This window comes from Entamoeba histolytica, genomic scaffold (genome assembly GCF_000208925.1).
Source record: "Entamoeba histolytica HM-1:IMSS scf_1104750517247 genomic scaffold, whole genome shotgun sequence".
Classification (NCBI taxonomy): Eukaryota; Evosea; order Mastigamoebida; family Endamoebidae; genus Entamoeba; species Entamoeba histolytica.
The window spans coordinates 36,741-47,415 of record NW_001914911.1 but is presented as its reverse complement, the minus strand read 5'-3'; the positions used below and the strand labels follow the sequence as shown (position 1 = coordinate 47,415).

The following is a 10,675-nucleotide window of genomic DNA, read 5'->3' as shown; positions in this document are numbered from 1 at the left end:
AATGTATCCATCTCTTCATTAGTCCAATTACTTGTTGGTAAATTTTGAAGAAAAATAATTGCTTCTCCAAAGTCTTTTTGTTGAAGTTCTGATGAATATTTATTTATTAGTGCTACACATAAGAAAAGGGGAAGTTCAGCAAAACCTTTTTGATCAGAAATAAGTGTATCAAATAAACGTATTCCTTGTTCTGGAGAAAATTCTCTTAATAAAAAACAATTAAACCACCGAAAAGCATAATTTAAAGTATGAACATCAATAGCTTCAAGATGATTTGATAAAGATGGATTAATTTTTTTAATAAGTAATTCTAATTGTTTTAAAAGTTCAAATATTCGAGGTTGTTGACAAGTATAAAACGTTTGGACACTTTCTAATACAAATGTTAAGGAATCAAAAGCATCAGCTTCTTGTTCAAGAGTTGGTTTAATATATTTATTTTCTTTTTTATCATAATACACTCTAATAATTGGAATAAGAATATCATGAATACCTTGTACATATCCACTTGCTGGATGACGAGCTGCCCATAATGAAAGAATTCTTTTCATTGATTCTCTTACATCATTTAAATCTTCAGAAGTTCTGAGTAAATCCTTTGATATTTGTTCTACATTTCGTTCTTCACCAAACTTTGTTTGAATAAATTCATATTTCTCAATTCTTTTACTAATAAAATTTTCCTTTTTACTTTGATCTAAAGGATGACATTGTAATAATATTTTCCATACTTCTCTTCTATATTCTGAAGGACATCCTACCCAACAAATATCTTTTAATTGTTTAATATCAATATATTCTTTTGAAAGTATTTTTTCTAGTTTTATTAACGTTGGTGGTTTACTTATTTCTTGTTCTTTTTTCTCTTCTTTTTTTATTATTTCTTTTGATTCTGTTTCTTCTTTTTCATCTTCTTTCTTTTCTTCTTCATTTGTATATCCAACAATACTGTTATATAAGGCAATTATACTTCTTGCTCCTCGAATAGCATCTTCAGTTAAAATATCCATTATTTTTTTTTAGTTTATTCATTTTCAAAAAGTTTTGCTTCTATATAACATTTTATAATCATTTTCACTTTTTTGTGTTTTTGTATTTTGTTTTTTTATGAAAATATATCCATATAACATTATTATTTGTTTTTTGAAATGATTCAAATTACAATAGAATAATAAATTAGTTAATTAAATGGTAATAGATTTTTCATTTATTCTTCCTAGTTTATTGGAGATTAATCCCTGGACTTGGTTTAAAAAGAGTAATCTTTTTGTTTAACTTATCATTTATGTTTTTCTTGAAAAATGAGAAAATCACTTCTTTCTTTTATTTCTTCTTATTAATGTCTTCTCATCCTTCTTCTGCTTATTTCTTCTTTTTATCCTTTTGTTTATTTTCTGTCTTAATTTTAAACATTTTCTTTTTCATTTTATCTTTATTTTATGAATGAGAGAAAAGACTATTTCATTCCCATTATATTATTATGTTTAATTTTCTTTTAGTCTTACCCACACTTTAGTAGATGCTTATATTACACCATGTAATATTCTATCATAATATCATGCTCCACCCTTTGCAACTTTACCTAATACATTTCTAATTCAAATACACCGTCATAACCAGATAATAACTTGGAGAGTAGAAACTTGAATTGTATTAATATTTGTGTGGTGTTTCAGACATGATACCTTCGATTTATAAACAAATAAATAACAAAATTTTTTGAGATGATTATTTCATATTAACGTAGTATTTTCACCCAAATTATAAGTACAGAAAATGTTTAACAATAAGAATAACCATCGAATTTATGTTAGTCTAAAGAAAAGAAATTAACAACAGAATGAATAAATAAGACAAACACACAAATAACAAAGAAGTAATTAATATCAAAAGAATAAATACAAAAAAAAGTTATAAAAAAAATACAGAACTTAAATTTTTGTAATAACCATAAAAATAATAAAACCATTTTTATTCTAAAAAAGCAAAACCAAATTTATTTCAATGGGACAAATTTGGAAGAGTGAGTAGCTCCTACACCTGGTCTACCATGGGTAACTGGTTTATAAGTAATTGAAAATTCTCCAAGATAATGTCCAAGCATTTCTGGTTTAATTTCGACAGTGGTGAAGGATTTACCATTGTAAACACCAATAACTGAACCAATCATATTTGGAAGAATGATTTTATCTCTGCAGTGAGTTTTAACAAGTTTTGGTTTTTCACCTTCTTTAGTAGCCTTCTTAATTTTGAGGAGTTTCTTAACAAGTCTTTCATGTTTTAATTTTGGTGATCTTCTGTATGATCTTCTAGCTCTAGCATCTAACATCTTGACAAAATCAGCTTCTGGCATGGCAGTGATTTCTTCAAGTGATTTTCCTTGTAATTCAAATTTCTTGAAAGTTCTTTTCTTAGCAACAACCTCAGACATTATACACTGTCAATCACAAGTTTTCTCAGTTCTTCCTTTAACCCTATTTTTTCTTTTTTAATAACTCTTTTTATAATTATTTTATTATTATTCTTTTTTTCGTTATATATAACTTAAAAAAATTTTAATTAAAAACTTTATTTTTAAAATAATTTTTAGTTTTCTTATTATTCAGTTTAACTTTTTAATAAAATGTCTGACATCAATACTTTCCTTCATTTTTGTTTAATTCAAAAAGATACTTCTAAATTTCTAGTATTACCTTCATTACCAAATCCATTTAATTATGATATTAAAAACTTAGCGTTTTATAGTTGTTCAGATGTACCTTCATGTCAAATACAAATTCATTTTCATCCGTCAAGGGATGTTTATGGAATTCCATTAGGAGTTATTAGTTGTTCATTATCATCAAAAATTTCAGTAGCTATTTTAACAAATTCTCCATTTTTAACATATTTTTCAACGAGATTACAAAGAATTAGTCAATTTTTTTTAACACAACCAGGTATTTCAAAAGAAATATTTATTCAAGGATATAATTTATTAGTTAGTAGTGTTGTTCCATCTCCTGCACCAATTGAAATTGAAACAGCATTTGGAGTAGATCAGTCATTAACAAGATTATTAAATAAATATTCATCAGAATTTCCAACATTATTAAAACTATTATTAATAGAAAGTAAAACTATTTTTTTAAGTACTAATGATTCAAGTAGTTTAATGATGTATGCATTAGCAAATTGTATGCCTGGATTAATTACACCATTTACTGATATTTTATCAATTTGTGGAGTTGATGTAATAAATCCATTATTAGAACTTTCATTACCTTTTAAAAACTATTCAACAAATTCTTTATTTTTCTCTCTTCCATTAGTTTCTTTAAATAATATAATTGGAAATCAAACAGGTTTTATGGCAGCTGTATGTAGTTCTGTATTAAGAACACGAAGTGAAAATATTGATGTTATTATTGATATTGATAATTCAAAATTAATTTGGAATAATAAACAACTCCAAAAAATTGTTTCTTGTACTTCAAGTGATAAAAAATTTTCTAAATATTTAGTTGATAAAATAAGACAACATAAATCACTTCATACATATGAAGGAAGTGAGCATTGGTTATTAATGAAAAGTGCATTATATATAATACAGTTTTTATCAATGATGTGTTCATTTGATATATTTTCTGATAATGAGACATTACCAAAAAATATTCCAAATTGTCAAGATTATGGAACTGATTTTGTTAATGGTTTTTGTAAAACTAAAGGATTTTATGAATGGAAGAAATCTCTTATGTTATCAGGTAAAGCAAAAAAAATGACAGAATTATTTGAACCAAGTCATCCTTGTAATAAATTATTTAATGAATCTAAACAAAAATTAATTAGAGGAACTATTTACGATTATGAACAACTCTTTAAAATGAACGTTTTAATTCAAAAATCTGAAATACATTCAATAAATACAACTACTAATGAAATAGATTTAGAATTAGATGATTCAATTGATTTGTAATTTTCTTCAATCCAAATTTCAAAAAGAAGTTGTAAATTCAATTGAAAAGTATTAAATGAATTAATTTAATTTTAAATAAAATTTAAATTAAGATTACTTCATTTCTAAACAAACAATCAATATTTCATTTTTGTTAAATCACCAAAACTTCCACTACATGAAAGAAAATGACATCGTTTTTCAGTTTCAGTTTTTCCTCTATTCATAATAATTTGAAATATTTTATCTGTGTCATTTGAAACAAGAATTTGCTATTATTTTGATTAATTTACTTTCTTTTAAATCATTTTAAAATTTACAAACATCTTCTTCACATGTCCATGGAATAACTTTTCCTTCACTAAAAAACTTCTTTGTTAATTCAACATCACCACTACATGCATATAATGCATAAATTACTACTCTTTCATCTACACTAAATTGATTCTTTATTTCTGCTATAATCTTTTGAACATATGCATTTCTATCTTTATCTGAAGCTGGTCGATTCATTTGAAGAACATGTTGTTCATATGGTGAACAACATTCAGGAATTTCTCTCACTCCTCTTAGATATGGGTCCATTAAAATGTCAGGTGTTGGTGATGGTGTAGGTGTAATAAATCCATTCTCATAAATATCAGCATCTCCCATTGTCATAATTGATCTGAATATTCTTATTTTATTTTTTTAGTTTTTCTCTTTTCTTATTCTAAAAAAGAATAAGAAATTCAAAATTTTATTTAACAAAACTTATTTATAATGAAAGAAAATACTTCTAAAATCAGTTTTACAACCATTTATTAAAACAAAAGATACTTAAATTCAAAGAATATATTAAATATAATCAATTGATTATTAGAATAGTTAAAAATATAAAGAAAATATAACTTGAAACTTCATAAAATAATTTGAGTAAATTAAATATTAAAATCATTAAAAAAATATATTTGTGATAAATTGTATTAAAAAATAAAAATATTTTAATTATAAGATAAAGAATAAATGTATTATAAAATAAAGATAATATTTAACTTAAACATAGTAAATCTTCAATTATTAATAAAACAATAATTTATAAATAATAATTACATTTAACATTATTCATATTTATTAAATGAATTTTTAAAGAGAGTAAAAGTGATATAATAATATTTTGAATGAAATATTTTGAATGAAATATTTTGTATGAAATAAAAAAATAAGATAAACTCAATTAATAACAACAAAGAAAAGACAAAATAATTTAAATGATAGGCAAACTTTCTATCACAATAGGCATACTTTTAAGATCAAACTCTCTTGTTATTTTATAAAAACAAATGAATTTTATTATTTTATTTTTATTATGTTCATTGTCTATTGGTGAAACTTGTTCTCGTAAACCAGTTATTTTAATTCCAGGAATAATGTCATCTATACTTGATATTAAATTAAATATCAGTAAAACTGATGAACATTTTAAAAAAAAATGTAAAAAAGTTGAAGATTGGGAACGATTTTGGGCATCATATAAACTTGCATCTGAATGTTATTTAGAATATATGCATTTACAATGGAATAATAAAACAAAACAAATGAAAAATTATGATGGAATAGAAATTAGAGCACCTGATTTTGGAAAAACTTATGCTGTTGATACATTGTGGCCTGAAATTCCATGGAAGAAAATTACTGGAATATGGAGAAAATTTATTAGTCATTTAGAAGAACTTGGATATCAAGATGGAATTGATATGATGGCAGCACCATATGATTGGAGATTTTCTCAATCTAAAGTAATTGATATATGGCTTGAACAAACAAAACAACTTCTTCTTGACTCTTATAAAATCAATGGAAAAAAAACTGTGTTAATTTCATCTTCTATGGGAGGATATATGGCATATAGATTATTAGATTATCTTGGAAATGATTTTTGTAATCAATACGTTGATCAATGGATTGCAATTAGTATGCCTGTTATGGGATCAGGTGTTGCTGTAAAAATGATTACTGTTGGTGAAGATTTGCTTCATTTAAATTTACCAATTGATAGATTACTTAAAGTAATTCGATCAATTGAATCAGTTGTAGGATTATTACCTATTGATACATTATGGAATAAAGATGATTTATTAATGGAAATTGAAAGTACTGGAGAACGTTATACTGTTGGTAATATTACTCAATTTATTCAAGCTATTCCAACAACAAATGAATTTGGTGTTTATGTTTATGAAAATACTTTAAAACCATATTATGAAAAAAATAATTATAAAGTACCAAATCAAGTACCTTTAAATTGTATCATTTCAGGTGGAATTGAAACTGCTGCATCAATGTCATTCAAAAAATCACTTGATAGTTTATATACAATTAATTATACAGATGGAGATGGAATGGTAAATATTAATTCTTTAAAAGCATGTTCAATGTTTACCTCTAATGTAACTTATATTGGTAAATCAAGTCATAATGATATTCTTAAAAAAGATGAATGTTTTTCAGTTGTGAAATCATTAATTTGTTGATAAAAACCAATTAAATAAGAGTGAATAGAATTACATTCATTTAAGTTAATCATAATAAAGTTTTTAATATCAATTAGTTTAAATAATAAATTTATATAATAAAAATATAAAAAAAAAGAAAAATTAGTAGATAATTTATATCTACAATTGGATTTTATGATTATTAAAGAAAAATGAGTATTTTAGTTTTTTTTTTTCAAAATGTTCTTTATTAGTGTCATAATATTCATTTCCATCATTTGAGAATTAGAAGGTTCTTCTTCTAATAAACTACAAGAATAAATAATAAATTTTTGTAAAATAAAAAAAAAAAATATTAAAAATATTTTCACATAAAAAGGATATATAACTTAAAATTAATTTTTAAAAGAACAATGACATTAAAAGCATTGAAAGTATGTGAAAATCTTTATTGGGTTGGAGCTCTTGATAATGACTTAAGAGTCTTTGATATTATTATGTCAACTCCATATGGAACATCATATAATTCATTTTTATTAACAACAAGTGAAGGGAATATTTTATTTGAAACTGTTAAAGAGAATTTTGCACAAGAATGTCTTAGTCGTGTTATTGATGTAATTGGGGAATCTGGTAAAATTGATTATATTGTTTGTAATCATACAGAACCAGATCATAGTGGTTCATTAGTTCATATATTAGAAAAATTTCCACAAGCTACTGTTATTGCTACATTTGCTGCATTAACAAATATTAAATACATTGGACATATTACAAAGAAAACTAAAACTATCGATAGTACAAAAAATAAACAATTCAAATTAGGACAATATACTCTTAATTTCTTTATTCAACCATTTTTACATTGGCCAGATACTATGATGACTGTTATTCCTGAATTAAAAGTTCTTCTTCCTTGTGATGTTTTTGGTGCACATTGTGCAGATCCAAGAGTATTTAATGATGAAATGACAGATAGAATTAAAGATCTTGATGATGCATATAAACATTATTTTGATTGTATCTTTGGACCATATACTTCATTTGTTCTTAAAGGAATTAACATACTTGAAAATGATATTGGATTTCCAGTAGATGAACTTAAAGCTATTTGTTGTAGTCATGGACCAGTATTAAGAACAAATATTAAAGAAAATATTGAAAGATATAAAAAATGGTCACAACCAAAAGTATTAAAAGATCGTGTTATTATTGCTTATGGATCAGCTTATGGATATACTGAAATGATGGCAGAAAAAATTGCAGAAGGAGTTAAATCAGTTGGAGTCGAAGTCATTATGCATAATATCGTTACATCATCTGTTGATGCTATTTTAAATGACTTTGAAAATTCTAAAGGATTATTATTAGGAACTCCAACACTTGTTGGTGAAGCACTTCCACCAATGTACATTATTCTTGCTCATTTAAATCCAATTGTTCATTGTAGTAGATATGTTCAATGTTTTGGAACTTATGGGTGGAGTTGTGAAGGAGTAAGAAATTTATCAGTAAGGATTGACCAATTAATGGTAAGAAGACCTGTTCGACCATTATCTTTTAGATTTAAACCTACTGAAGAGAATCTTAAAGAATGTTTTGAGTGGGGGAAAACTTTTGCTACTGCATTATTACAAAACAAAGAATTTGTTTCTGAATAATTGGTAGTGTTTTTTTTAATAAGTTTTTATTGAATGAAAAGAATATATTTTATTTTAAATAGAAAAATAGTTAAACTAAAATTCTTTAAATGGATTTACCATATATAACTAAATACTTAATTCATAACTCTCAATTCCAAGCAGGTGGTCATCAAGGATGTATTATTCAAAAAGGAAATTATCTTATCAAAAAGATAAGTTATAAAAGAGTTTGTTTAGATTCTTTCTTTTATTATTTTTTTTAATATTAATTACATAAAATAACCTTTTTGTAAAGGAATTAGAATTTTATTTAGAAAATAAAGATTTAATAGACTGGAAAGGATTAATTCCATACTTTTTTAATTCTTTTATATTTAATAATGACACGTTTATTTCAATAGAAAATATTATTTCTAAATACTTAAAACCATGTGTGTTAGATATTAAAATAGGAAATAAAACATGGTGTGATGAAACAGATGAAAACAGAAAAAAAGAACGAATAAAATTAGATGCTTTAACAACACAAAATACACTTGGGTTTAGATTTTGTGGAATGACAATAACACAAAAAGATGGTTATTCATTTTCAATTAATAAAAAAATTCATCTTGAAATTCATTCAAGAGAAGAAACAATTAAATTATTATCAATATTCATTAATCAATTAGGCTTTGAAAAAGATAGAATTATTAATTATTATCTTCAACAAATGGAAAAGATTAAAAATTGTATTAACAAAATGAAATATCACTTTTTTTCAAGTTCATTGCTCTTTGTTTATGATATTGAATCTTATCAATGTGATTGTAGGATGATAGACTTTTCACATTATTACAATATGTCAACTCATATATCAAAAATAAATGATGGTGTAATTGAAGGAATTAACACATTATCTTCATTATTTAAAAATATCTAAAAACTATTTTAAAATAAAACAAGTAATTTAATTTTTGGTTCTTTAAAACAAATAGTCTTATTCAATAATAGATATTTCCACATTTAAAATTTACAAAATCAGAACATTTTAGAACAACACCTATAGAAGCATTTTGATGATTAATTGGATTCAACAACGTTTCTCCTTTAGACCCAAGCCATACAATTTCATTATTTTCAAATATAAATCCAAGTTCTGGGTCAAGGCAATTCCATGGTGATCTATTAACATAAATTAAATCATCAACTACACCTGCATGACATGTATATCCTGGTTGAATTATTGATAGAATAAACATTATCCCACTAAATATAATAGAGATGACAATAAACATATTGAATATTTTTAAACAATCACCATAAAATTGACCAATAGTCCATACAATCAAAACAACAATACTGTACATTCCTATGAATTGAACTGAACAACCAAAAAGAAAACTTAATGAACCACAGATAATTCCAACTACAATACACCCTGAAACTCCAAATTTAGTTGTTTCTTTTTTTACACTGACATTAGATGAACGAGATGAATACCATAACCCAACACTAAGTAATGCAAAATATCCCCAAATAAAAGGAAGTGAAGGATATAATATAGATAAAATAACACTAAGTATAGTAATGATTATAGCACTAGGTAGAGTAATGTATCGAGGTCCAAGAGAAAATGAAAAATCTACAGTAAATTGGTTAATTGTTTGTAATAAGTTGTTTGATTCTTCTAGTAACTTAACAGCAAGACTATATGAATTTTGTAAAGGTATAATTTCTTTATCTAATTCTTTAACTGCTTCAACAGTAAAAGGAATAAGACTAATAGGATCAATAGATAAATATCCACTTTCATCTTCATGGACTAAATCAGGAAAATGTTCTTTTAATTCTTGAGCTATAAAACCATAAGTCTCTGCATTAGCAACATCATATGTGTACATTTTACCAGTAACATTAAGTAGTCTTTCTAATGCATTTCTAATTGGTGCAATTTTTGTTTTTGTTCTTGAATCACTTCGTTGAAAGAAACCATTTTCTGCAAATACAGCACCAAAGATATGAAGTTGTTTTAATGAAGGAGAAACTTGAAGTACTTTAATAAAATCATCAATATTTGTTGAGCAAAATAATTGTTGGGGTGTTTGAGATAACTGTGGAAATGAAGTTCTTTGAATAATAGGAGGGAGGTCATTAAAATCTGAAATTTCATGACCAGCCAATGATTCTGAAGGAGGTGATAAAGTATCAACCTGATTTTCAGAAGAATGAATAAGATTATTTGGACTGTTAGTTGAAACTAACGAAGTAATTAATGGAGATTCATTTTTTTTATTACTTTGTTTTGTAACAAGAGGGTATTTTCTTTTACGAATATTTACTTCATCTGGTACAAATTCAATATATTTTTCACACATTTCTTTTGGGAATTGTTTATTTTCTAAATTTTTAAATGCAACTCCACCAAATTCATTATATATAAATTTAAGATGTGCATCCCATACATGTGAAGTACAATTGTATTTAGTTTTTGCTGGTTCATTACAACCAGGATAATTACATTTCCAATCTTTATAACGAATTCTTTGTTTAGAAGGACTTTTAGTTTGATTTTTCATTCTACATTTTTTATTTTTTTTTAATAAATTTTTTATTTTTTTTAATAATAATAAAAGAAAAAA

At 24.7% G+C, this 10,675-nt stretch overlaps 8 protein-coding genes across 8 annotated transcripts in view, besides 2 other annotated features; 4 read left to right on the top strand and 4 right to left on the bottom strand.

The window, feature by feature from the left end:
* The window catches only part of EHI_064580 (TBC domain containing protein), a gene marked incomplete at both ends in the record, with an annotated part of 1,155 nt that extends 145 nt beyond the window's left edge, over positions 1 to 1,010 (bottom strand). Inside the window, one exon of the mRNA XM_001913612.1 lies at positions 1 to 1,010. This exon is cut by the window's left edge and continues 145 nt beyond it. Coding sequence (XP_001913647.1) covers positions 1 to 1,010 — 1,010 coding nt within the window.
* A 158-nt stretch (positions 1,011 to 1,168) lies between these two features.
* Positions 1,169 to 1,691: a repeat region.
* A 282-nt stretch (positions 1,692 to 1,973) lies between these two features.
* EHI_064570 (40S ribosomal protein S15, putative) lies at positions 1,974 to 2,431 on the bottom strand (the record flags this gene model as incomplete). Its single annotated transcript, XM_648935.2, has 1 exon — positions 1,974 to 2,431. One exon carries the CDS (start codon positions 2,429 to 2,431, stop codon positions 1,997 to 1,999), a length of 435 nt encoding a protein of 144 aa, XP_654027.1. The 3' UTR covers positions 1,974 to 1,996.
* Positions 2,432 to 2,623: 192 nt separating this feature from the next.
* EHI_064560 (uncharacterized protein) lies at positions 2,624 to 3,958 on the top strand (the record flags this gene model as incomplete). The annotated part of the gene is made up of 1 exon (XM_648934.1): positions 2,624 to 3,958. One exon carries the CDS (start codon positions 2,624 to 2,626, stop codon positions 3,956 to 3,958), a length of 1,335 nt encoding a protein of 444 aa, XP_654026.1.
* Positions 3,959 to 4,074: 116 nt separating this feature from the next.
* On the bottom strand, positions 4,075 to 4,597 carry EHI_064550 (uncharacterized protein; the record flags this gene model as incomplete). The annotated part of the gene is made up of 2 exons (XM_648933.2): positions 4,075 to 4,209; positions 4,262 to 4,597. 2 exons carry the CDS (start codon positions 4,595 to 4,597, stop codon positions 4,075 to 4,077), a joined length of 471 nt encoding a protein of 156 aa, XP_654025.2.
* Positions 4,598 to 5,259: 662 nt separating this feature from the next.
* On the top strand, positions 5,260 to 6,450 carry EHI_064540 (lecithin:cholesterol acyltransferase domain-containing protein; the record flags this gene model as incomplete). The annotated part of the gene is made up of 1 exon (XM_648932.1): positions 5,260 to 6,450. One exon carries the CDS (start codon positions 5,260 to 5,262, stop codon positions 6,448 to 6,450), a length of 1,191 nt encoding a protein of 396 aa, XP_654024.1.
* A 108-nt stretch (positions 6,451 to 6,558) lies between these two features.
* Positions 6,559 to 6,730: a repeat region.
* A 94-nt stretch (positions 6,731 to 6,824) lies between these two features.
* Positions 6,825 to 8,072, top strand: EHI_064530 (type A flavoprotein, putative; the record flags this gene model as incomplete). Its single annotated transcript, XM_648931.1, has 1 exon — positions 6,825 to 8,072. The coding sequence occupies one exon, from the start codon at positions 6,825 to 6,827 to the stop codon at positions 8,070 to 8,072; it is 1,248 nt and encodes a 415-aa protein (XP_654023.1).
* An 89-nt stretch (positions 8,073 to 8,161) lies between these two features.
* On the top strand, positions 8,162 to 8,976 carry EHI_064520 (inositol hexakisphosphate kinase, putative; the record flags this gene model as incomplete). The annotated part of the gene is made up of 2 exons (XM_648930.2): positions 8,162 to 8,281; positions 8,350 to 8,976. The coding sequence occupies 2 exons, from the start codon at positions 8,162 to 8,164 to the stop codon at positions 8,974 to 8,976; spliced, it is 747 nt and encodes a 248-aa protein (XP_654022.2).
* A 61-nt stretch (positions 8,977 to 9,037) lies between these two features.
* On the bottom strand, positions 9,038 to 10,612 carry EHI_064510 (uncharacterized protein; the record flags this gene model as incomplete). The annotated part of the gene is made up of 1 exon (XM_648929.1): positions 9,038 to 10,612. The coding sequence occupies one exon, from the start codon at positions 10,610 to 10,612 to the stop codon at positions 9,038 to 9,040; it is 1,575 nt and encodes a 524-aa protein (XP_654021.1).
* Positions 10,613 to 10,675: the final 63 nt, after the last annotated feature.